Here is a 24,835-nt window from a genome sequence, read left to right on the forward strand (position 1 = left end):
TACATCTTCAAGCTTTTTGTCTCTAAGGGCGACTTAAACCCTATGTTTATCATGGCTTGCATGCTGGCTGTTTGGCATGCAGCACATGGATGTGCGTCCTGTGCTAAGGCAATGCAGGGAAGGCAGCGTGGCCAAAATCTCAGGTGGAATTTAAGTTTTTATGTATTTGTTTGGCTTTGAGGTACATTCCCAGGTGTGATTGTGACCATGGCCAGGGTTTTATGGACAAGAAAATCTGTATGGACTGACTCGTCTGGAACAACCAGAGAAATGGTTGTTAAGTGTATAAAGACAATGATAATTTTGGTAAGGTTTAAATATAAATAACGCTTTAAAAAAATAAAAAAATAAAAAATTGTCTGTCAGCCCCGAGGGCCGGGCCCGCCCGCGCCGCCCTGCCCAATGGCAGCGGCGGATGTTGGCGGGCCGGGCGCTGGCGGCGTTGCCACGGCAGCGGCGGCGGGGCTGGGCCGGGCCGAGCCGGGCTGGGCTGGGCCGGGCCGGGCGGGGCTGGGCGCCGGTGGCCGCGGTCGGGGCTGCGCCATGGAGGGGCTGGAAGGTGAGGGGCTGAGGCGGGCGGCGAGCGGTGGCTGTGGGGTGGCGAGCAGGGGAAGGGGCGGCGGCCCCGCGCGGAGCCCGGCGGGCAGGGCCCCGCTTTGTCTCCGGCCCTGCCTCGCCGCCGCAGCCCGGCCGCGGGTGGGGAGGGAGCCCCCGGGCCGCTGGGGTCCGGGGGGGCTTCGTGGAGGCGCTGCCCTGTTATCTCTGCAGGCGGAGGGTTGAGCTGGGTGTCAGGGAGCGCTCATAACGCTGGGGGAGCGGTCAGTGCGCTGTCTGTGTGCTTGTCGATGCTATGAGCAACTTTATGCTGTGCCAGGTGAATTCAGGGGTCCTTGCTCTGCGGAGTATCTGTCGGTATCGGTTTGGGGTTCCAGAAGTTGCAGCTCGCCTTCAGGATATGTCAGTAGGTCTGTCATTACGGTGCTTTATGAGCTGCTTTAGCCATATTAAAAAAAAAAAAAAAATGCAGGCCTGTTCTGAGTAGCTGTCGCAAAATAGTTATTAAGGCTTCCACCCTGTGCCTCACTAAAGGTAACTGAGTGTTTAAACAGGAGGCAGCACCAGCTGGCCTTTGTTCTGTGTCCCTTCTAGCGCAGTTGGAGAACAGAGGTAATTCTCAATGAATACCTGTCTTCTTTCCTTAATAGAGCTCACAGTCAGACTGTTCATATGGCTAGTGACTTCAGCAAGGCAATAAATCTGGACATGATTTGGCATTCAAATCCAAAAAGGTTCTCTCTTATTTAATTTACTCTTATGCCTTGCTTACTATTAATGCCTATTAATTAAATCTGAAAGGCAGTGTCCAGTGCTGTATCAAATAATTCCTTTTTTGTCTCTGACTGATGACAATCCCACGCTGCCTGTCCAGAAAGGGAAAGCCTGCTTTAATTTTGAGTCAGCAATGTGTTTGACTGCAGCTGGGGCTGCATATCATCTGCAGCTCATCAATCAATTGGTTTGGCTGTGAGCTAGCTTAGCAAGGCCAGCTATGCCAGCTGTGTTTTATAAGCTCTGGTACCTTCATAACAGACAGTGGGAAGAAAAATGATCTACAGGTTACAGTGGAAGCCTGAGAAATGTTGTTCTTGGGGTAGAATTTCTCAGTGTTCTGACTTCTGGAGCTGGTTTACCTTCTCTTTGTATTTCAGTAGGCACAGGGAGTGGTAGGAGGAAGAATGTTAAATTGTAGAGCTAACTCATGTTTGCTCTCTGATGCTTTTCTTCAAAGTACTTTCAGAAGTATTATCAAAGTAATGTTGTTTTCCGGGATGTGGAATGTTCTTTCTGAACACTCAAGATTAATTTAAGAATAGCTTAGGTAATAATACGTTTCTAAAACTTGAGATGACCTTTGGTTGTGAAGACTCGCATCCCACCCTGTTATTCAGTGTCCTTAAGTATTAAAGTTCTTGAAACTGAGCAATATAATTCTCTGTATCTTTGTGGGTCAGTTTGTACTTTTTTTCTTACTTTAAACATTGCCAAAACACAAAATACTCTTTTTTTTTTTTTTTTCCCCTTCAAAACATGATTTATCAGTGTTGCTTGAGCTGCAGTGTACATAAGTAAACAGGGCTTTTGCACAGTTTTTCACTTTAAGCTGTCTCTGCACAAAGATTGGGCTTGAATGTGGTTTGTGTAGGGAGGCAGCCTCAAGAAAGGAAAATGAAGGCAAAGCCAATAGCAATAATGAATTATTTCACTTGGACATCATGCTTTTGTTGTTATTGCTTTACTGGCATCAGCAGAACGTTGCTGCTGGTTGCCATTTTAGATTAAGTCTGTACTTAGGAGCACACTTCCACAGTCATATTTATTGCATGTTGAAGCATGGGCTGCTCCTGAAATCTGTCTCTGCCCATTCCCTGTCTTGGGTTGGGGCTTAGCAAAATGAATTCCCAGAGCTGATCTGTACAGCTGGTGCCGGCAGTTCTGAGTGTGAGGGATGTAATTACGGTGGGGGGCAGGACTTGGGCTTTTGGCTGCAGCCTGCTGGCATGTTTTTATGACTGTGGAAGGCCCCCTCAGGCTGGGGATGCTTGGCCTGGGCTTTCAGCCTTCCAGAACTGGTGCATTAATTTTCTGAAGCTCAGCAATATAGATGTGGGATCTATTTCTGATTGTGCAAGCATGCTTCTAATAAGAAATAACTTTACCCAGTTAATAACAATTCTTTCCATAGTGTGGAGAGTTGACTGTGTATTAATTGGTTTGTGGATGTGCACTGGTGACATTTAAAAGCTGATTAATATTTCTGATGTTGTGATTACATTTTTCTTGCAGTGTGCAAGTTTAAATGTTCAGTGAAATAGCAAAGTAAGTTTCTGTGTGACTTAAATGTATCTTTCCAAATTCACATTTTCTTTTTTTTTTTTTTTTTTTAAAGTGTGCTTTATTATTTTCTCTGTATACCAGCATTGCTGTATTACTACACTGATACTGAAAGTGAAATTTAGGATTGTGAGCTTTGTAAAAAGGAATTAGTGTGCACACGTCATTACAAGTGACAAGTCTGATGTATACTTCAAACCTTAAATCTCGTGTTCCTAGTGTGACGTTTGTTACTCTGTCACTTTCTCAGTGTTTGGCTGTATCTCAATTTTAATTTAATTTACTGGTGAAAATGCTTAGAGCGGTAGACTCTCTGTGCCTGCAAAATACAGTAAAGTGAGCTGAAAAGCCCTGTCCTGGGCAGTCCAGCACGTGCTGAATGGCAGGACCGATTTTGACGGGCCAGCATGTGCTTGTGGCTGTCACTGCTGGCTGGCAGGGAAGAAGCTGTCACTGTCACATTGGCATGTTTGACTGCTCTCCAGTCTGTTGTTTTTTTTCTGGGAGGATGCTGACAACAGCTGCTTGAGCTGACGAAATGCCTCTTCTCACACTTGTTCGCAGCCCATCTCAGCGGGTCAGTGCTGCTGCTGCCTGAGGAATAAAGGGCACGGGGCAGCTGTGTCTGAGGGAGAAAGTCCAGCTCCCTGTGGTAGGTAATGGCTGTGTTTGCCCAGCCCCAGTGGCCACCTCCAGCCCCCGCTGCTGCAGCTGGGGCAGGCTGGTTGTGGCTGGAAAGGGACGGGTGGCTGCTTGCTCAGGAAGTAGCCTGCAGTCTCCAGCCCAGAGCTTTCCCTTGCGGGTGCCAAGCAGGGACTGCTGTGATTAAGCATTTAGTCTCTGAGCAATCTGGGTGTGCCCTGGAGGTCTGTTAAGAATAAGGCTTGCTGTACAGCACTGTCTCCCAGGAGCTGGGACCTGTGCTGAAATAGCATTTGCCTCTGGACACTTCGCTTACCCTGATTGTGGCTGACGTGCCCCACCCCAGATGGTTCAGGCGTTCTGCTGTGGGGTTTTGTGTGCTTGGTTTTACTCATACATGCTTGCTTTCACAGAATTTCTGAAAGAGCCAGTGCCCACTCTCCTTTCCTTTTTTTTTTTTTTTTTTTTTTTTTTTGTCATACTGCAGGAAATTATTTCTGTTTGAAAACAAAATATTAACGTGAGTTTGCTTTCCCTTTAGTGTACATCTTTGTCTTGCCTCTCTGGATGCGTCCTTACTTTGGCAGCCATTTTCTGAAGCTGCATTTAAGAGAGCTTTCTGCCTTTTTGTTACTTTTTTTTTTTTCCTGAAAGTGTGTTTCAGGCAGAATTAATTTTATGGTACTGTTCTGAAATAAGCAAGCTGGAAACTACTAAAGACATTTTGAAATGTAAAACTATTATTAAGGTATATATATTTTTAAAAGGTATGTGTATTTTTAAGAATCTGTTACTCTGGTAGCTATTAAAGCACAATTATAACTATGACTTTGCATCAAACTGCTCTTTTACACATAATTGCACCTCTGCTGAGTGATCTAATTTTTACATTTAATATGCTGAATAACTGTGGACGTTTTTTACTTTTTCCAAGGCAATTATATTTTTTGTTAATATTTGTTTTGGAGTAGAAACTGAAACAAAGTGTTTTACTTGAAGAACAATTCTGAAAACTAAATGTAGGCTTCTGTGATAGGGGAAGTGACGGGGGAAATGTGTTATAAGAATATATTTCATTTTTAAAGGAAGGGAAGTAAAATGCATATACAGGACTTCAGCTGTTTCACATTATTGTTTCTTTAGCATCTTAGAGCTAGTGGATCACATCCCTGTGCATTTTTAACTTAAATTGCAGAAACTGGCGTGATCTCGCCATTGAACTCAATGGGTTAAATGAAGTGGGAAAAAGAGTGTATTTTACCTGCACATTATGATGTGGTTATTATCAATAGCTACTGTTTCATTTCATTAAAATCTGGTTGTAAGGCTGAGTTCAACAGGTGATGGAGGAGAGCTTACTTCTTAAAGAAATTCCTTAAAAATAATATACTGAGTACTATTATTATTATAGATGGAGCTTATTATCAACACTATTTTTACCACACTGTTGTAGTCTGTTAACCAGGCAATATTCGGACAAACAGGCAGGCTTAGGTAGGGACTGTTCTGTCCAAGTGCTTTTGAGTAGTAGTAATGCGTGCAGTTAGTAGGAGCTGCTCTGAGTTGCCTTGGCGCAAGGTCAGAGCCAGAAGGCCAGTCTGGCTCTGCTGTCATGGTGCTTGCGGCTGAATGCAGGAGGGCAGTGAGCTCATGATGCCAAAACAGAATTCTTTAACCATACATTGATTTTTTGCAGGTCACGTGCTTGCTAGTGGTTGATGTTAAAGCTCATTAACAGAAGACCAAATAATGTATTCAGAAGTCAAATCGATCAAATAGCGCTATTTAGTCGCTGTGGGCTTTGCTGTGTTTCCGTACGCATTACAGGGGAAGCTCTTAGAGATTTTTTCTGGTTAGGTGACATGATTGAGTGCCTCTCCCAAGTGCCTGTATGTGAGCACTCAGCATGGGGAGTGGTATGGAAGGGAGGATGATGGAAGATGGGAGAGTTGGAGGTCTACACACAGTTACAGGGCTACGGTCTCTCTGGGATCACACGCAGGTGGTTGCGACTGCAGCGCTGCGGTGGCTGGATACGGGCTCTTCAGGAAGAACCAGCTGGATGGCAAGCGGGGAGGCTGCCTTTTATGTGGGAGAGCAGCGGGAGTACGTGGAGATTTACTGTGGGACAGGCGAGGAGCCAGCTGGGAGCTTATGGATCAGGGTTAGCAGGCAGACCAACGTGGGACATGTCGTGTGTGTCTGCTACAAGCCACCTGGTCAGGAAGAAGGTCTCCTTCAGGTACCTGGAAGGAGCCTCAGATTCACAGGACTTGATCCTCATGGGGGACTTTACCCACCCAGTTACCTGCTGGAGGGGTGGCACAGCAGGGCACAAACAGTCCACAATGCTTCTGGTGTGTGTTGCTAACAACTTCCTGACCCAGGTGATCAAGGAGCTGACAAAAGGAGGCACTCCTGAGGGACCTCGCAGCCACAAACAAGGAAGTGTTTGCTCAAGATGTGAGAGTTGGGGCACCCTTGCCTGCAGGAGGGACCATGAGGTGGTTCAATGAAAGATCCTGAAAAGAGTGAGTGGGGCAAAAAGCAGGATCACAAACCTGGACTTCAGGTGATTCTGACCTGTTTAGGGATCAGCTTTGAAGAATCCCATGAGATACAGTCCTAGACAGAAGAGGATCCAGGAGAGCTGGTTATTTTTAAGAATACTTAGTATGACATCAGCATGTTTTCACATCAGAAGTTACACTTCGAACAAAGAAGGGAAGAAGGCAGGGTAGACAGAGAAGAAGGAAACACACCGTGATGTGAGTTGTGCATGTGCTGCTATTACAACCATTCTTGACTGCGTGCAATTCATTTCTCAGTCACAAAAATAACTTCTTCATAGAATCCTCCTCCAGGTTGTCACTTTGAGGCAGTGGGGCTCTCCTTGATATTATTTTCAAGGCAGTAATACAGAACTTACCATCATCAGACTTGTGTTCAGTGCAATAACAGCAATTTTGACAAATATAGTATACTTGCATTGTCAGGCTGGAGAGCTAACATAAAAACATACGAGGTACTATGAAAGCTTTACTGAAGCTTTTCAGCTTGAAGAAATTGAAGTTTTGCTGCTTTCTGTTATCTTTTGGAAGCAGAAGTGACAGGTTTACACAAGATTAAACTCCATTGTCAATACAGAATTAGATGAAGAGTTCATCAGTCTTTTCTCTAAAATTAAGTGCAGATAGAATTAGACAGACAGAAGTAGATTGGTTTGCTCTTTATTGTGAACAACCCAATTGCATAAAAACTTTAAAGTATACAAAAAGTTTGAATAGGAAGAGAGCTTACTATGATTTCCTCTTCCTTTCTCTGACTCTTCCTACAAACTATCATGGACTACGAAGGATTGGCTTGGTGGGTAAATCATTCCCATCAAACAGTCTTCAGCAATGTATTGCAAGTACTGCCCATTGTTAAGCAGTTTGATGTCCTTTTTATTTTTTTTTTTACCTCAGAAATAACTTTATCAAAATATCAAAAACTTACAGAACATCCTGTTTTCAGTCACCGTTGGTGTACTTTTTTATACTTTTGTACATGAATCTTTTTGTTATTCGGTGCTCATAAAAATTTGTGTACTAAGCTGTTTGGACAAGCGTTTCACTACCTGTATCACTGCATCAGTATTTTTGGGGGATGAGTCTTGTTTATGCTATTTGTCACCGGTCTTTTCTGTGATGAATGCTGTTAGATACTGTGTTGATTTAAAAAAATACAACCCGGTCAGTGCTGATTAGAGGACATAGATTGGAGAATGACAGCGTAGATGCTGTGGCTTGATGATGCAGTTCCGCAGTTACTGAGGGCGCTTGGTGTGCACTGAAACTTTTTTGTACCTGAAGTGTACAGAACTAAGCGGAAAAAATGATTTGCTTTTAAAGATGGGATGGGAGTTGTGCTAAAAGTAATAAATGAAAAATTGCAGAAAAATTTGGCGAGCACTCTTTGACTACTGACTTTCAACAGTTATAAACCACTGGGGTTTGAGTAGGTGATCTTAAAGCTGGAAATTGTGCTGGAGTGTTTCTGCAAGTTTGACTGCAGTGAGGCTTGGTGGTTCTGAACATCACAGTTGTCTGACCAAAGACATTTAGTACTGTCATTGCTGCAGATAAATTAAAGGTTTTGAAGGATAGGCAAACAGCTTTCACAACATGACAAAATGCTGTTATTAAGGCTAAGTGCTGCTTTAATCTCTGCAGCCTTGCTTCTTTGGAGCATTCTGCATTTTGTATCTAAGCACAGACATAACATGGGAACACGAAGCTTTCCAAAAGAGAAAACTGTGACGAAACTTCAGTCAATAGCTGTTCAGCAGTACTGAAGGCTTCTGCTCCCTCCAGGTGTGGAGTCTGTTTACACTTCTTAAATCTAAAACCTGATAGTAGGAGCTAGCATTGTGCTAGCTTTGACTGTATCAGATCAACCTTGTATGTTGCCCCACAGCCCTATATGGGTGACCATATTCAAAAGGAAAGCGTTCAGTAACTTCCCCACAAGCGGGTAGGAAAAAAATGAAAGATCATTGTACTCAGCAATTAGCTCATGGAGGCAGAGCTCTGACAAGGAGTTCAGAAATACAGGTGGTAAGAGTCTGAGAATTAAGTAAAGAGTGTTGGTAATAAAACTCCCAGTCAATTTGTTTAATTTGGACAGCCAACATCTCAGTAAGTTGAACTCTCTTTTTAAGAGCTGGTTTCAGATAGGCAGTAGGAGAGTAGGGTATAAAACTGTGCATCGTAGTGCTGGCATCACTTCAACAGAAATACTTCTTGAGTTGGTATAGACATAACCATTCTGAACCTAATTCTCTTCTCCTGAAGTGTGTTTATCTAAACGGTAATAATTATGTCCTTCTCTAAGTTACCTAAATTTATTCATGTTTAACACCAGCATGTAAACTGCTCATGATAAGTGATATTACAAATGGGGAAAGGAAAGGGAAATGTAGCTGCTGGGTCTTGGTTTTTGGGTCTTCTGTGGTTGTGTAACCAAAATAAGGGCAATCTCTGCATTGGAAAGTAGCCATGGCAGGAGGCATTTCCAAGGCACAGCCATGAAGCTGGCTAGTGAATTCCTGATTCATCTTCAGGGTTGTATTCCTCATACAACCCGGAGGACGTATGAAGTACTAGAAGAATAAGCTAGTGCTCCTTAGCAAATTTGTTGCTCGTATGATTTATCCTTATTTGCTATCATTTGGGAGGCTTATATGTACTGAGGAATGGCATATCAGGAAAAGAGTTCTCTAAGACTTCTAAATTCAACCATCCACTGCTAAATTTTCAGTTGCCACTTCAGAGAATACTTTCCTGAAGTTATTAGTGATCTCAATACAACCTGTTTCTTCTAACTGTTGATTAGGGAGATAAAAGAAATAAATCAGTTCATTTTTTTCTCCTAGAAATCCCAAAGTTTTCAGATATACATTTTTTTACCTTTGTTTACTCCTTTTTCATTTTATCAGGCTAAAAACACTCAGGATAAGATTTTTATGTTCTTACTGCTTTTTTTTTTAATCATAGTTGTGCTGGAAAACTATGGCCAAAAATAATTAATTTCAATGAAAAAGATCATAGAATCAATGTTGGAAAAGACCTTCAAGATCATCTGGTCCAACCATCTCTTACTACCACTGTCACCCACTAAGCCATGTCCCCAAGCATCCAACCTCTCCTTGAACGCCCTCAGGGACGGTGATGCCACCACCTCCCTAGGCAACCCATCCCAGTGCCTGACTGCTCTTTCTGAGTAGAAATGTCTCCTCATTTCCAATCTGAACCTCCCCTGGTGCAACTTGAGGCCATTCCCTCTAGTCCTGTTCCTAGTTACCTGTGCAAAGAGGCTGACCCCCAGCTCCCCACACCTTCCTGTCAGGTAGTTGTGGAGAGAGCAATAAGGTCTCCCCTGAGCCTCCAGACTAGAAAACCCCAGCTCCCTTAGTGGCCCCTCATAGGACTTGTGTTCCAGGCCCTTCATCAGCTTCGCAGCTAGCCCTTCTCTGGACACACTGCAGGGCCTCGATGCCCTTCTTGCAGTGAGGGGCCCAAAACTGAACACAGCACTTGAGGTGTGGTCTCACCAGAGCTGACTACAGGAGGAAAGAGAAAGGCTGCCCCTCGGTGACAGGGACTGCCCCCCACCTCTTATCTTGTTTTCTGGGTTTGTTTTTAGCACTGGTTTTGAGGTAATTTCATTCTATTCTTTATGGAAAAGAACAGAAGCAAGATGCATCTTCAGACCTATTTCCATGTGCTTTCTGGTGTAAGCAGGTAGGTGCGCACAGGAGTTACCGTGTACCAAAATGGCTGTTTTGCAGTTAAAATAATAATAATGAATAGGGTGGTACCTACCACACAATGCTGCTTGTAATAACAGAAAATTACTCGGATACAGAAACTCAGTCCTAGTATAAGAAATTGGCCATCTGTAATTGCTTACACACTACTATTTTGAATCATCGTAGAATCATTAAGGTTGGAAGAGACCTTCAAGATTATCTGGTCTAACCATTGCCATACTACCAATATCACCCACTAAACCATGTCCCTAAGTGCCAGATTATCCTCTTTATTGCTAGTGTATGAAATAGTAACTTTTAACATTACTGAAAAAATGTGTAAGCATTTTTCTCTCCTTTATTTTGTTCATTTGTGTCACTCGTTACTTACATAGCTTCTGTGTAACGAGTATACAGACTGACTGCATTAGGTATCTAACATGAATGTCTTCAGAAAAAAAAAAAAGCTTTCTACCAACTCTTTTCCAACTTTAACAATTTCAATCCCATGTTTTGTTTTAAAATTACCACGTTTCTTGTTGTTGTAGCTCACCTCTTTGTAAGGGAAGACTTGGAGCCCAGGAGAGAGAAATGTTAAGATTTTATGGATTTTTTTTTTTTTTTTTTTTTTTTTTTACTTTAAAGAAGGCGAAAATGAGAAAGGAATGAAGGGATGAGTGTGCAGATCTAAACAACTGTGGGCTTCCCATTTTCAGTACAGCTTCAACTTTTTTTTTTAAAGTAACTTCCTTTTGGTTTTGGGTCAGTGATCTGTACTATGGGGAGGAAAGGGGTGGCAGTAGCAACAGCTCCTGGAAAACATAGCTTTGCCTGGCAGCGTGGAATGCTTCAGGGAAGTACAGCTCTGTAACTGTAGCTGCAGGCAGTGCTAACTTGCTTTCCTTACTACGTGTTGGTATGTCGTGTGTAAATACTGCTAGAGCACTGAGCGTCTATCAAGTCACAGAATGGCCGAGGTTAGAAGGGACCTCTGAAGATCATCTTGTCCAACTCCCCTGCCAAGCAGGATCACCTAGAGCACTACTTTTTTTTATTTTATTTTATTTTTACCTTTTTTTTTTTTTTTTCCATGGGGAATTTAAATGCAAACTTGAATTCCAGAGTTGAGTGAATATAAGAATGGGGTGGAAATCCATTCTTCATTTACTAAGGCAGATTTTTGAAATAATTCTTTCAAATTGTTAATCTTGTATTATTTTAAGATCACTATTTGTGATTTATTTCAGCTACTTATTAAAGTAACAAGTGGCATCACTTTGTATTTCCCTGAAATACATCTCTTACTTGTTGGTAATTTCTGCAAAGCTGAGAATTAAATTAGAATAATGTGATAATAGAAAGTTGTTGTGTTTTTTCTTCTTTTCAACAAGACTTTGCAGTGATGTCTGCTAGCATTATTAAGAGTACATACCTTGTATTTTTTGATTGGGAGAATTGAGGAAAGCCTATGCCATTCCAACTTCACCCTTGGGAAAAAAAAAAAAAAAAAGATGAGGGCAGGTTCCAGCCATCTGAACTATGTACGAGCAGCTTGCATGTTGCTACTTGTGACTAATGTTGTGCTCGTGTTTGAGATTTTTAAAGAAAGAGGCCTTTGGAAAAAAATTCAGACATGATTATTTAAAATAGAGAGGGGAAAAAAGAAGTTCCCATTAAGTGTTGCTAACATGAAAATATAAGTCAGATGGAAGAACAGAAGGAAATCAAGATTTATCTGCAATGTCTTCTCTTTCCTAGTTTCCCCTTACTTGTGTGCACGTAAATATGCTTGCATTTAGATGACAGAAAAGGAAATTTAATTATGACTTCAGCTTTAGGACTCAAAATTGCTGTCAGTGCAGTCCTGCTACGGTGTGATAGGAGCCTATTCATGTCTACATGGAGAAGGTGTATAAATAATGAAAATATGGTATGAACAGAAATGTGTTAAACTGCAGAACACATTTTGTATGACTTGTTCTTAAAACTTGTTGTACTATATTGATACAATTGATACATCATGCATGTTTACATACTGATAATGTATTTCATTTGAGTAATTGAAAAAGACAGGAATAGATGTAATAGTTACGTATTAGTACCAGAAATCTTATTCAATTTTAGCCTTCAAATTTGGGGAAAAAAATGTATTTCTGGGGAACCATGGCTGCCTGAATCTGCATTTGCTTGCCTTGAAACATTTTGTTAGTTAGTTAGTTTGTTTGTTTGTTTTTAGTATTGGTTCTACAGTTAATTGACAAGTATGTATGTTTAGCTGGAAAATGGTTTTCCACTGAGGAATTGGGAACAAAAAATGATCAAACCTTTGAACTTCCCGATGTTCTTAACTTTTATAGTTTCAACCATTAGTTTGCCTGAAGTACAAGTCTATAGAAAGTGCTTCTGTTTTTCCAGGATAAATAGAGAGAGCTGTATCATCTGCAAATGTCAGTTTCTTCCTCTGTACTCAGTCTAACCAGTCTTAAACTTGATCCAAATTTACTGCCTCTTGATAGATGTATACACATGGTATAAAAATATTTCTACAGCTCTTGTACAGTACTAAATATAGTAGATACCTGTCATTTGGAAACTATGCAGTTTTCATCTCTTACACAATTCCATTGCTTAATGCATACTATATGAATATACCTGCTTGCCTAGACTCGGATACTTTGGCTTGTTAGTCTTTTATTTATTTCTATAAACCAGTTGTATGTCAAGTATAATGTTTACATTTTTGTACCAGTGCTTGAATTGCCACTTCTGAAATGCTTATGTAAACCATCAGTAATAACCCGTATAAAGTGGATTGTAAAAAGAGCCTTCAAGAATTTTTCTTTTGAAGAGCAAGTGGAATAGTTTAACTTAATAGAAATAAGTAATGGGATGTGGCTTCCATTTGATGCTGTAACAGGTGATTCTCTTTCAAAGACCCAGAAATATCCAGTATCATTGCTCTCCATGTCTGTTTGAGCTGTCGATATGACACACAGTGAATCAGTCATATGCATGCTGATATGCAGACATCTCTTTAAAAGTGCAGAGTGTCATGTTGTAAATCATTAGAATTCATGCCAACTTGTTACTGGGCCTGACTGCTTCGAAAAGTATGTAAGGACTTGCATATTAGCTTTCCCTTTCTGATCTGCACAGCCTCTGCATGGTTCAAAGAATGCGTACTTTTACAGTGACAGCTGAGGTTAGCAATCCAGGAAGATTTTTTTTTTTTTTTTTACTGCAAATTTAAACATTCTTGTGGAAGTATGCTTTTTACATTTTTTTTCTCCTTTTTTTTTTTTTTTTAAAGGTGAGGTTACAGTGCAGACTGGAGATCTGTTGCCATGTAGGATTTGTGGAAGGACTTTCTTTCCAGCAGCACTGGTAAGTAGCATGCGTACTGTTGGCTTCCAGGTCTGATAAGTTAACAAGAGTTAAGCAATGGTTAGTATAGCTAAATAAAGTAAATCTAGATGTTTGTTTTTTCAAATACTTAAAAACCAAGACAGCTGGAATTCTTAAGTTCCTTAAAAGAAGGTGAATTTTATTTCAGCATCCCATCATATTCTGAAAATTAGGGTCCTTATAAAAGCATCTGCTCTGGCCCCACAGAATTATTCCTGGTCTCTGCAAATGTAAGCCTGAGCATCGTGCTATCTTATCTAGTGATTGAAGTGTTCTGCTAGTTGTCTTCAGAATGCCCTCCTCTTCAGTCTCAATAGAAGATGGATTGTCCTTAATGTTAATATGAATTTCAGACACTCTGATCTGTTTTGTCCCTAAAATGCAAATGCTTCCTACCTACCATCAGTTTTTTATTTGCAAGGAACATTTACAGGTGCCTCCCTTTTTTTCTTCCTCAGTTCTTGAGTTTTTGTGATCATGTATATGCATTTGTGAATTCCTGTAGTTCTGTTCAAAAAGTAATGGTTGGCATAAGTATTTGAGTGAAAGCAGTCTGATTGTACTCATCAGGAGAAAATTCTGCATTTTTCTTTATTTCTTCTGCTTATAGAAAAAGCATGGACCAATTTGCCAAAAAACTTCTGCAAAGAAAAGGAAGACGTTTGATTCCAGCCGACAGAGAGCAGAAGGAACTGACATTCCCACAGTAAAACCTCTTAAGCCACGGGTATGTTACACTCTATATGTAAACTACTCTGGTGGTTTACTCTGCATGTGAACATTTTAGGCAAAATATGTATGCTTTATAATAAGGTTTGTTTCTGCTGGCAATTTATGATAAATCAAGTAGTATCTGGAAGAAATTTAACCATAATATTGTGTATTAAAATAAAGGATGTATACAGTAAGAACTTCAAACATATAAAGTTATTTCTTTTTTGGCTTCTTAGCCAGAACCTCCCAAAAAACCATCCAATTGGAGACGAAAGCATGAGGAGTTCATAGCAACTATACGAGCAGCCAAAGGACTTAATCTTAAAGATGGTGGAAAACTCCCTCCACCACCTCCGCCATCATATGACCCTGGTATGTAAAACAATTGAGTTTCTTAAAAGACTTTTTTGTAATTTAAACAATTCGTAAAAATTTGAATTGAAATGGATTTTTTTTGGAACACAGTATTAGTGAGTTCATAAAGATTATCGTATTTCATTGCAATGTACTGAAAACTACAAAGGATGCTAGCCAGTCACAAGACAGCATCTGCTTAGGGATAATCATAAAATAATTCAGTTGGTCTTCCCATGTTGACTGATGCAGTCACTCCATCAGAGAAGGCCACTGGATTGGATTTTCTATAGAAATAGTGCAGAATAGCCTGAAGATGTTGAGAAGGTTCAACCCGATTTACATTGAACTTGGCTGTATATGTATACTGCCTGTTTTTAATTTGATTAGTTTGTATAATGCTTATATTGAATCTTAACAGTTCTTCTGTACTGACTGTATTGTCTGGCTCTGGGCAAACTGCTCCAGGTGTCCATGCTTGAGCAGGGGGTTGGGCCAGATATCTCCAGATACCACTTCCATTCTCAACCATACTGCAACTGTAATAGCCAGGTGGCTGTCTGGTGCTAAGCATTTTACAGAGGATGAACATAAAATCCTCATACTTAAGAGTACATGTTAATCCTTTATTGTCTGATCTATTTACTTTAGTGGGCTTTGGAGGTCTTCTGTGGGAATTCAGCCCTGCCCTAGTTACAAATGGCCTTTTTTTTTATAATCTAGGGGCTTCCATAGTTGCTTGCTTCATGGATTTCTTCTTATTAATATTACTTTATTTTCTGTCTGGGCCTGTCTTAGTTTGATCATGGTTATTAGTTCTTTTACTTCTGACTTTCCATCTATTAAGGTACAGTTTATGTTTGAGTGTTCTGACAGTAGTGGAGTTTATGTAAAAATAAACGATTGCTGTTATCATACGAGGTTCCCATGCCATCGCTTCTGTGAAGGCTGTGTTCTTCCCGTGGCCTTCTTGAGTCATGATTCATATTTTGCCAGGCATTAAACATTTGACCTATTTGAAATTTTGTTTATTGTAAGGGCTAACTATTTAAACTAGATCAGCTGTATTTGGAGTAGTAACATGTAATCTCAATCTTATTTTGGATTGTATAATGTCTAATTCATTCTGGAGGCAATGACTGTTGAATCTTTGTTTTCTTTAATAAATTTCTATAATCACCTGGGAACATACTAATTTAAACTGCTGTGTTTGTGTTCAGCTCTTCCAAAGTAGATGTTTATGATTTAGAATACCATATTCTGAGGAATTAATTCAAAATTCATATCTCTAAGCAGTAAAACATCTATCTGAAACTGCAGCCCAAATACTTTACTGTTGACAGGCAGTATGTTTTAAGGGGTATATTTCCAACACACAGATGAGGGATTTTTTAGGATTTTAAATACTTAGCCTTTCGTGTTGTTTTGGTTTTGTTTTTTCCCCCCCCCCCAATGTTAATATTTCCTGCAAGCATTACTCTTCATAGTATGACTAAATTTATCTTGGGGGAAAAAATAATGCAGACAGCAATTATCCTGTCTCCTAATTTTGGCTGTGTTTTCTTTGATTCAGGTCATCTTGTTATATTTCTGGTTCTATTAATTTATTTTTAAATGGTCATTTCCAGTATTTCAGTTGGTATTACTCAGTTCTTTCAAAATTGCCAGAGGAATAATTTGTTTCTTTAGCTTATCTGTATGGGAAAGGTTTTAACGTACTTTCATATCTTGAACAAACTGAACTGTATTTGTGATTCTTTATTAAACCTCTTCTCTTCTCTACTTCCTGACAGCTGAATTCCCAGCCATGTCCACCTACCTCTTTGGTCACCTTCCCTGCTCAGTAGCATCTCTCAATGCGTTTCTGATTTTACATAAGTTGTTTCTGATTCTCAACCACTCTTGTCCTTCTTATCCATCAGCCTGGTGTGTTACATGTGGACAGTAATCTTTTCCCTAGTAATCTGTGTTTCATTTTCAGATTTAAGCGACGCTGATTTTCTTTGGGGCTGATGTTGGTCTTCAGAAGTCTTTTAAATACTTTGTGTTTTTTGTTTGTTTGTTTTTAAATAACACTTGTTAAAACGCATTATTAATGTTAGGATTTTATGTTTTTAAGATTACATTCAGTGTCCATATTGTCAAAGGAGATTTAATGAAAATGCAGCCGACAGACACATCAATTTCTGTAAGGAACAAGCAGCACGTATTACTAATAAGGGGAAACTGGCAGCTGATACCAAAGGGAAGCTTCCTACTAGAACTCAGGTGAACAAAAACATTTTTCTTAAATTGTAATTTGCATTGGATATAAAATCAAACTTCTTTAATATTTTGTTGCCCTTAAATTAACTATTTTATTCTGTAATGTTGTTGTTTTAGACACTAAAATATTCTTTTATTAGAACCAAAGCATGGAAGAGGTGTTTTGTTTCATGTGAGAGTTGCAACTGGAGATTTGTAAATCAGATGGCAGCAGTTGAAAAGCTTAAAACAGTCATAGATGTAATTTGGAGATTTGTGAAAATGACAGATAAGGGTAACAGCAGGAAGTGTAATTGTGAAAATGACAGATAAGGGTAGCAGCAGGAAGTGTAAAAGTAGTTTTTGTTGACAGAGTTTAATTTCTGTTGTGCAAGTCTTCTGAATCCAGTTCAATACTGTTCCTTAAGTGGACAAATAAAAATCATAGAATCATTAAGGTCGGAAAAGGCATCCAGGATCATGTGGTCCAACAGTCTACCTACCACCAATATTACCTGCTAAACCATGTCCCTAAGTACGACATCCAACCTTTCTTAAGCAACCCGTCCCAATGCCTGACTACTCTTTCTGAGAAGAAATCTCTCCTCGTTTCCAACCTGAACCTCCCCTGGCACGACTTGAGACCATGAGACCATTCCCTCTAGTCCTATCCCTAGTTACCTGTGCAAAGAGGCCAACCCCCAGCTCCCCACACTTCAGGTAGTTTGTAGAGAGCAATAAGGTCTCTCCTGAGCCTTCTCTTCTCCAAACTAAACAAATAAAGGTACAGAATTATTATATTTTTGTCTAAATAGAGGTTTAGAGAATTCAAGCAAATCAGGGTAAGAATTGCAATAGTTAAGTTGTGATTAAAACAAATGAAGGATTAAAGTGTGTGTGTCTTTAGTTGGTGGCGAAACTTTTTCTGGAAGCTTTGAAGAGTAAACAGACAAAAGCAGTTAGTCTGGTGATTCTTGCACTTTATTCTGAAGTATGTTGGACTGGCTGAAAGCACATGTGAGAGCAAGCAAAAATGATTTTGCCCTTGAATGTTCTTTTTAAAATTACCAGGTTATGAGGTGGTAATGTTAAGCTTGTGAGATATGTATGGAAAAAAGTAAAAGCAGTAGAAAAGTGGGGAAAAAAAAAAAACACAAAACATGCAGTTAAATGAAAAACAAAACAAAACCAGTAAGTTGGACAATCTTTCCTACTAGTATAATTTCTTTATAATAAACCAGACCAGCAGAAACTGTGTGACCCCTGTACCAGAAACAAGTTAGTTACTAAGTAATCATAGTTTGTTTTCTCAGCATGCCTGAGATAACTACCTATCATGTTACATAGATAGTTTGATTTAATTGCTTAAATTTCTAGGCTGTATTTTGTTACAGTACAAGCCTGCTGCAGTTAAGAAGGCGCCTTCTGCAGGATCAACACCATCATCATCACGCTTACCACAGCCAAGTGGTGTTAGCAAAACAGTTGTAGGTAAGAAATTAATGTTAGCAATTTTGCATTTATTTTCTAAATACTAGTTATCAAACTATGTTTTGAAAATTGTATAATAGCTGGAAGGATTTCTACAGTGTTGCCCAGTGATTTAAAATGAAGGAGTAAAAATTTCACAGGAGGAGCTTAGTGTTTCATGACAGGATAAGATGGCTTCTGTCTTTCAAGATAGCATTTTTATATCAATGTTTTTCGTAACCTGTTTTTTTAACTACGTATGTGATGTCTATCACAGAATGCTTTGGGTTGGAAGGGACCTTAAACATCATCTAGTTCCAACTCCCCTGCCATGGGCAGGGACACTTCCCACTAGACCAGGTTGGCCAAAGCCCCATCCAAATTTATTGTTGAACTGTAAGCATTTGTTTGCAAAATAAGTAAACAAATGGAATGGCCACAGATTGGCCCCTATCCAACAAGACTATTAAACATGTAGGGCTCACCTGCAAAATCATTCTGTGAAGTAATGCATGATTGTATCTACTTCTGGTCTTTTTACATCAGATTTTTTCTATTGCTGTATTCTCTACTAAATTTGTACGCTGAATGTAATCATAAATTTATAAAAATATTTTGCAGATTTATTCTTTTTTATGATACAATAAGGTTCAGTATGTACATTTACTTATTCTAGACTTCTTTCCTTTTTCTTTCTGAAGAAACAGATTCAATTATTAGAATATTTTTTCCCAATTACATATTTGCTATACACTTTTGGAAACATACTTGTTTTGTGCTAGTATTTTGTTACTTTTTAATACAAGAAGTATGTATTATATGTGTATAATGTATAATATGTCTAAAACTCTTGTTTTGAATTTTACAATAAATATATTGTTAAATGTATCATTCCAATAACAGAATCTTATGCTTTCTTATATTTCCCTTATTACTTTAAACTGTAAGGTGCCTCTTCAGGTAAAGCACTGTCTTCGTCTGGGTCCAGTGGGAGCAAAATTCAGACATTATCACCAGCGCATAAAAACTCACTGGGAATGGTGAACCCACAAGCAGGGTAAGTTCCTACTTAACGTTGTCTTTTATAGCTTATTTTATACTTATGTTGTGCTAGTTTTAGAAGTGTCTGTGGGTTATGTGTTCTTTCTGTTTCCTGCAAGCTTCAAAAGTGCAGTGGTTTGAATTCATCCTTTATTTATAAATGCATTTAATAATTAAGGAATATTGGAGAAAGCAAAGATGCATTTTGTAATGTTAAAATAACAGGAAAGGAGGTAAAGTGATAAAACTAGATATGAAAAATAGCAAGTTATAGAACAGACAAAAATGGTTGGAGTCTTTTTTTTTTTTTTTCTTTCTAAAAGTGGAAGGACTTAAAGAGAAAAGGAGAAAACTACCAGGCATACTACCAAGTTACTACTTCTCTCATTTCATGAAAATAAAATAAGAGGTCTCTGCCATGGACCACAAGCCAATTGTGACAGGATCTTTCCTCTTAACACAAAAGGATGCACATCTTCGCTCCTGCTTGCTCCTTAAAATACATGAGGCAACCAATGAATGAGCAGAAGTAACGCAATAGAATCCTGTGCTCTATGACAGCAACACAAAATGGTAGATGTACATTACTAGAATTCCCTAAAATTGCGGATTTAAGACTGGTCATTATGGGTAATGTGTTTAAGGCCTCTGGAGGCTTTCTGGTCCAATTCCTATGCCCAAGCAGGAGCACCCAGAGCAGGCTGCCCAGGACGATGACCAGGCAGCTGTTGAAGATCTGCAAGGAAGGAGACTCCACAACCTCTCTGGGCAGCCTATGCCAGGGCTCTATCACTTGCATGGTAAAGACATGCTTCCCGATAACCTGATGGAACCTCCCGTGTTCCAGTTTATGCCCATTTCTTCTTGTCCTGGCTCTAGACACTACGGAAAAGAGACTGGTTCTGTCTTCTTTGCACTTCTTTTCAGGTATTTATAGGCATTGAGAATCCTCCCTGAGCCTCCTCTGCGGGCTGAGCAGTCCCAGTTCTCAGCCTCTCCTCAAAGGAAATTGCTCAAGTCCCTTGATGATCTTGGTAGCCCTCTGCTGGACTCGTTGCATTATGTATAGGTCTCTCTTGTACTGGGTGGGAACAGTACTACAGGTACGGCCTCACCGATGCTGAGTAGAGTGGAAGGATCACCTCTCTTCATTTGCTAGTGATACTGGAAACCCTGCAAGGATATTCTGTAAAGTTTTCTTGGCTTCAGGAAGCTTGAAGAGCATTGAGGATCCCCAAGAAGCAGTGAGAGAAAACAAAAATAAAACAAGAAACTGATTGCAGTTATATCATTGGTGATTGTAGATGACTTCTTCCTATAAAGTATGAGTATCAATTTGGATGAACTCTGTATAAGATGGAGAAAAACAGCAGCTTAAGTTTGTGAAGAAGAAAAGACATTCTGAAATAACTCATGGGGATGAACAGCTTTAGTTATTGCATAAAATTTGTGATTTTTCATTTATCACTCTCAAGTCTTAAGAGTTATGCACAAGTGCAAATTACAGCTCTTATCCTTCAATCCGAACACCATGTAGCATGAGGATGCAGTTCTGTGCTTCCTTGCTCTGCCCACTCAAACTGTGTGGTTGAGGTGCAGGCCTGAGGGAGTGAATGTCTCTGAGGTTTTTTCTCCAGTGTCCCAATAAGCTAGAGTAAAGTGTCCTAACCATGAGATATGGTTTTACTAAAAGGCAAACATTAAGTGAGGTAAAGAGCAAAGGCAGCGGCTGCCTCCTCCAGCTGCTCTGGCCCAGGACTGCTTCTCCTGTCACCTGTGGGCCTGAGATCTCTGCCCTGCTGGGTTGGAGTATAGCTGCAGCTTTCCATGTTTCAGGTTCAACCCGCAGTAAAGCTGAGCTTGTATCCCAGGCACACACAGAGATGGGACGTTGACAAGCTGCTCACACAGGCTGCCTAGCCCAGGGTTGCCTTCAGCGAGACTCATGTAAAACAGATGTAGGCAGCCAAGATCCCTTCCTCCTCTCTGGCTGGTAGTGAAGGGAGTTTACTAGTACAGGCACACATGAAGCACTGTCAAGGTTCAAAACACACACATTCATTGATCCTTTGAGTACCAGCTTGGCCCCTCTGTACACCCAATATCCCTGCCCAGATCCCAGGCCTGCCTTGCAGCACACACACAGGAAAAATAGTGTGAATACAGAGTTAAGAAAAGATTTAATGATTCAGTTGTAGGGCTTGGCCAGACAAGTGTGATTGGCCCTGTTTTACATGCAGCCAGCCAGCCCTTTTATACTCTTTCCTATGTATTCCCCTTTTGTTCTACCTGTTTGCTCTTTTCCTTCTACGTCCCTTATGCCTTTGCAGAGCTCTGTAGTTTCCTGCATCATTCCAGTCTGGGGCCCTGTGATTCTTACCAGCTACAACGTTCATCCTTCCTGCAAGTGGTGCCTGTAGCTTGTTAGCCCACCAAATAGTTTGACTGAGAAGTTTGTTTCTTGTGATTGTCTACCAACTTAGAAGTCCTTAATCAGATAACCCTGCTGGAATAAACATTCCTACATTCTCACCTGCTCTACTACGTTAATGTGACTCACCAGACTTGATTCCTATCACTGCCTCCCTTTCTTATTATCCCTTGTTGCATTGGAAAAGCTCCTTGACTAGATACTCATAAAGGAGCAAACACTTACATACCCTTTCAAACACTTTCATACCCTTACAGCAAGCTTATGCAAGGTGGCCTTCCTGATTGTGGAAAGAGTTCGGAACAGCAGTCTTAGCAGAGGGGACAGGGCATGGTGCAGATTAAATTGACATTTCATGAACATCAGAACTGTGGAAAATGAAGGGGAGACACTGAGAGGTCAGGATGAAAGCCTTGGAAATCAAAGAGGAATGTTATTCTTAGTGTTAGATGAAGAAACACATTGGAGCTGGAACTGGGAAAGGAAAAGGGTTTTTATTTTGTCCTGTATTGTGAGACCTTTGGTTTTCTTTGCCTTGCATCAAACTTTTGCTTTTCTCTTCTTGCTGCTGTCTTTTCCTGTATCTTCCCTTCAGAACAGTAAAATTGGGTAGAAGTGATTCAGATCGTTGTGAGGGAGTATGGTAGTTTTACTCAGCTGGGTAGCTGAGCTCCACCATAACCGCTCTCTCACTCCCCCTCCTCACAGGGAAGGGGGAGAAAAGACACAAAAAGGGCTTGACAGTTGAGACAAGGATGGGGAGATCACACAACAAGTATTGTAACAGGCACAACAGACTCAACATAGGGAGATGAAAGACATTTATTACCCATTACTAACAAGCTAGAGCAGTGAGAAACAAGAACAAACAAACAGAAACTAAAAACATTTTCCTCTCATCCACCCTCTTCCACCTCCTCCCTCCAAGCAGTGCAGGGGAATGGTGGCTGTGGTCAGTCCCTAATGCTTTGTCTCCACTGCTCCTTCACGGTCATTCTCTGCCCCTGCTCCATGTGGGGTCCCTCCTAGGGATGCCGTCCTTCCCAAACTGAGCCTGTGGGGACTGCCCACAGGCAGCAGCTCTTCAAGCACTGCTCCCACATGGCTCCGTCCCATGGGGTCCATCGCCCAGGAGCAAACTGCTCCAGCACAGGTTCCCCGTGGGCAGCAGCTCCTCACAGAACCCCTGCTCCTGCGTGGGCTCCTCTCCACGGGCTGCAGCTCTTTCCCGGGGCCTGCGCCTGCGGGGGCTCTCCATGGGCCGCAGCCTCCTCCAGGCCACATCCACCTGCTCCATGGGCTGCAATGTGGAGATCTGCTCCATGTGGGACCCATGGGCTGCAGGGGGACAGCCTGCTCCACCAGGGGCATCTCCACAGGCCACAGGGGAACTGCTGCTGTGTGCCTGGGGCACCTCCTGCCCTCCTGCTGCACTGACCTTGGGGTCTGCAGGGCTGCTTCTCAGTCCTCACTCTCCCAGCTGCTGTTGTCCAGCAGTTTTTTTTCCCCGTTTCTTAAATCTGCTCTTATAAAGGCACAACCAGTATTGCCTATTGGCTTGGCTCTGGCCAGCAGTGGGTCCCTTTAGAGCCAGCTGAAACTGGCCCTTATCTAACATAGGGCAACTTCACAGAGGCCACCCCTGCAGCCACCCCACTACCAAAACCTTGCCACGTAAACCCACAGCTCATCTCTGTGAAAAGTGTATTTAAGAATAATCATAATCATCAGAGTCTTCACAAAGTTCATTTGCATCAAAAAGAAAAAATTCCCCACACTGTAAGAGACATATTACCATCACAAATTTGACAATTTACACTAACTCTACCCCTTGTCCATTCACCACATTACTACAACACATTCTTCACAAGTATTACTTTCTTAAATTCTTCACAACTATTACATTCATCAACAACAGCCAGTCCATGTTTTTCCCATTAGTTCTCTGAACTATCATCCTTATCTCAAATTCCTCAAGCCCCACTTTGGGTGCCAAAAAAGACTGTGGTGGAAGACTGTGGTGGTTTTACTTTGCTGGGCAGCTGAGCTCCACCACAACCACCCTTATCCTACCTCCTCCTCAGAAGAGGCGGAGATGAAAGTATGCTGGAAAGAAAAAAAAAGCTCGTATGCTGAGATAAGGATAATTTAATTAGAGGGAAAAGGAAGAGGGGACAAACAAACAAACAAACAAAAAAGAACACAAGCAAAGGCTGCACAGAAGTACACAGAGAGAAATTATTTTCTACTTCCCATCAACGAGTGATGTTCGGCCATGTCCTAGGAAGCAGGGCTTCAATACGTGTAGCGGTTGTCTGGGAGGACAGATGTCTTCATAACAAGAGCCCCCTCTCTCCTTCCCTTTTCCCACCTTTTATTGCTGAGTGTGTGACACCATATGGCATGGAATATCCCTTTGGTTGGTTTAGGTCAGCTGCTCCCTCCCCACCTCTTGCCCACTCCCAGCCTGCTGGCTCTTGGGGCTTGGAGGGAGTCCTGATGCTGTGCCATTGTTCAGCAGCAGACACAACACTGGTGTGATACCAGTGCTGCTCTAGCTACACATGCAGAGCACAGCACTGTATGGGCTGCTGCAGGGAAAGTTATCTCCACGTCTCAGTCAGACCCAGTACAAGTATAAATGCAATTAATGTGTTCTGCCTGCAGTCCTTCTCACTTCCCTGTTCTTAAAAACAAAACAAAACAAAACAACAACAACAACAAAAAACTTCTAATCTTTTTGTCTTTGCTAAGCAGTCCATGTGATTTCTTGGTCATTATACTAACTGGCCTTCTCATCGATAGAAGGCAATTTAATGTGTCCCTTTCCTAAGCATTCTGAGACCTTATGATTCTTTCCCTTTCTTTTGGCTATGCTGTATTCACTTCTGAGAATAAATTTGTCATGAGTTCTGTTGAAGCAAAGAGATGTAGGAGTACCAACAGCATGGAAAAGTTAGGTGTCTCAGTTTGGTTGCTAGTGACAATTTTGGCCTTAATCCTCTCACCCTCAGTATTGGGAGAGAAAGGGAGGTTTGAAATGTTTAGGGTTCTACTGAAATACCTCCAGCGTTTATACTTACAGCGTTTATACTCTGATAAAATTCCATCAGAGTAGGGGCTGAGAGACTAACAGTCAGTATCCTAAAGTCAGAATGAAAATAGCTCTTCCTTATGAGCTGCTAATGATCTGAGTGACTGAGCGTGGTGTTTCAAATATCCCGTTGTAAGTGCAGTTTTTCGGATGTTCAGAATGTTGAGAGACAATGCTTTTTTGTTAGTTTTGTTTTACTTGTTTTGTTTTGTTTGTTTGTTTGTTTTTAATATTCAATATTCCTACATACTTGTTT

The 24,835-nt window shown here is 40.9% G+C and overlaps 1 protein-coding gene across 1 annotated transcript in view; it reads left to right on the forward strand.

Moving 5' to 3' along the window:
• The first annotated feature begins 485 nt into the window (after positions 1 to 485).
• The window catches only part of ZC2HC1A (zinc finger C2HC-type containing 1A), a 40,947-nt gene continuing 16,597 nt past the window's right edge, over positions 486 to 24,835 (forward strand). Inside the window, exons 1-7 of the mRNA XM_082754679.1 lie at positions 486 to 559; positions 13,137 to 13,210; positions 13,842 to 13,958; positions 14,182 to 14,317; positions 16,419 to 16,567; positions 17,938 to 18,034; positions 18,962 to 19,070. Of these exons, the coding sequence (XP_082610805.1) occupies positions 544 to 559; positions 13,137 to 13,210; positions 13,842 to 13,958; positions 14,182 to 14,317; positions 16,419 to 16,567; positions 17,938 to 18,034; positions 18,962 to 19,070 (698 nt within the window). The 5' untranslated portion in view covers positions 486 to 543. The remainder of the gene's footprint in view (positions 560 to 13,136; positions 13,211 to 13,841; positions 13,959 to 14,181; positions 14,318 to 16,418; positions 16,568 to 17,937; positions 18,035 to 18,961; positions 19,071 to 24,835) is intronic.

Source organism: Aythya marila (assembly GCF_965140915.1).
Source record: "Aythya marila genome assembly, chromosome: 2".
Lineage (NCBI taxonomy): Eukaryota > Metazoa > Chordata > Aves > Anseriformes > Anatidae > Aythya > Aythya marila.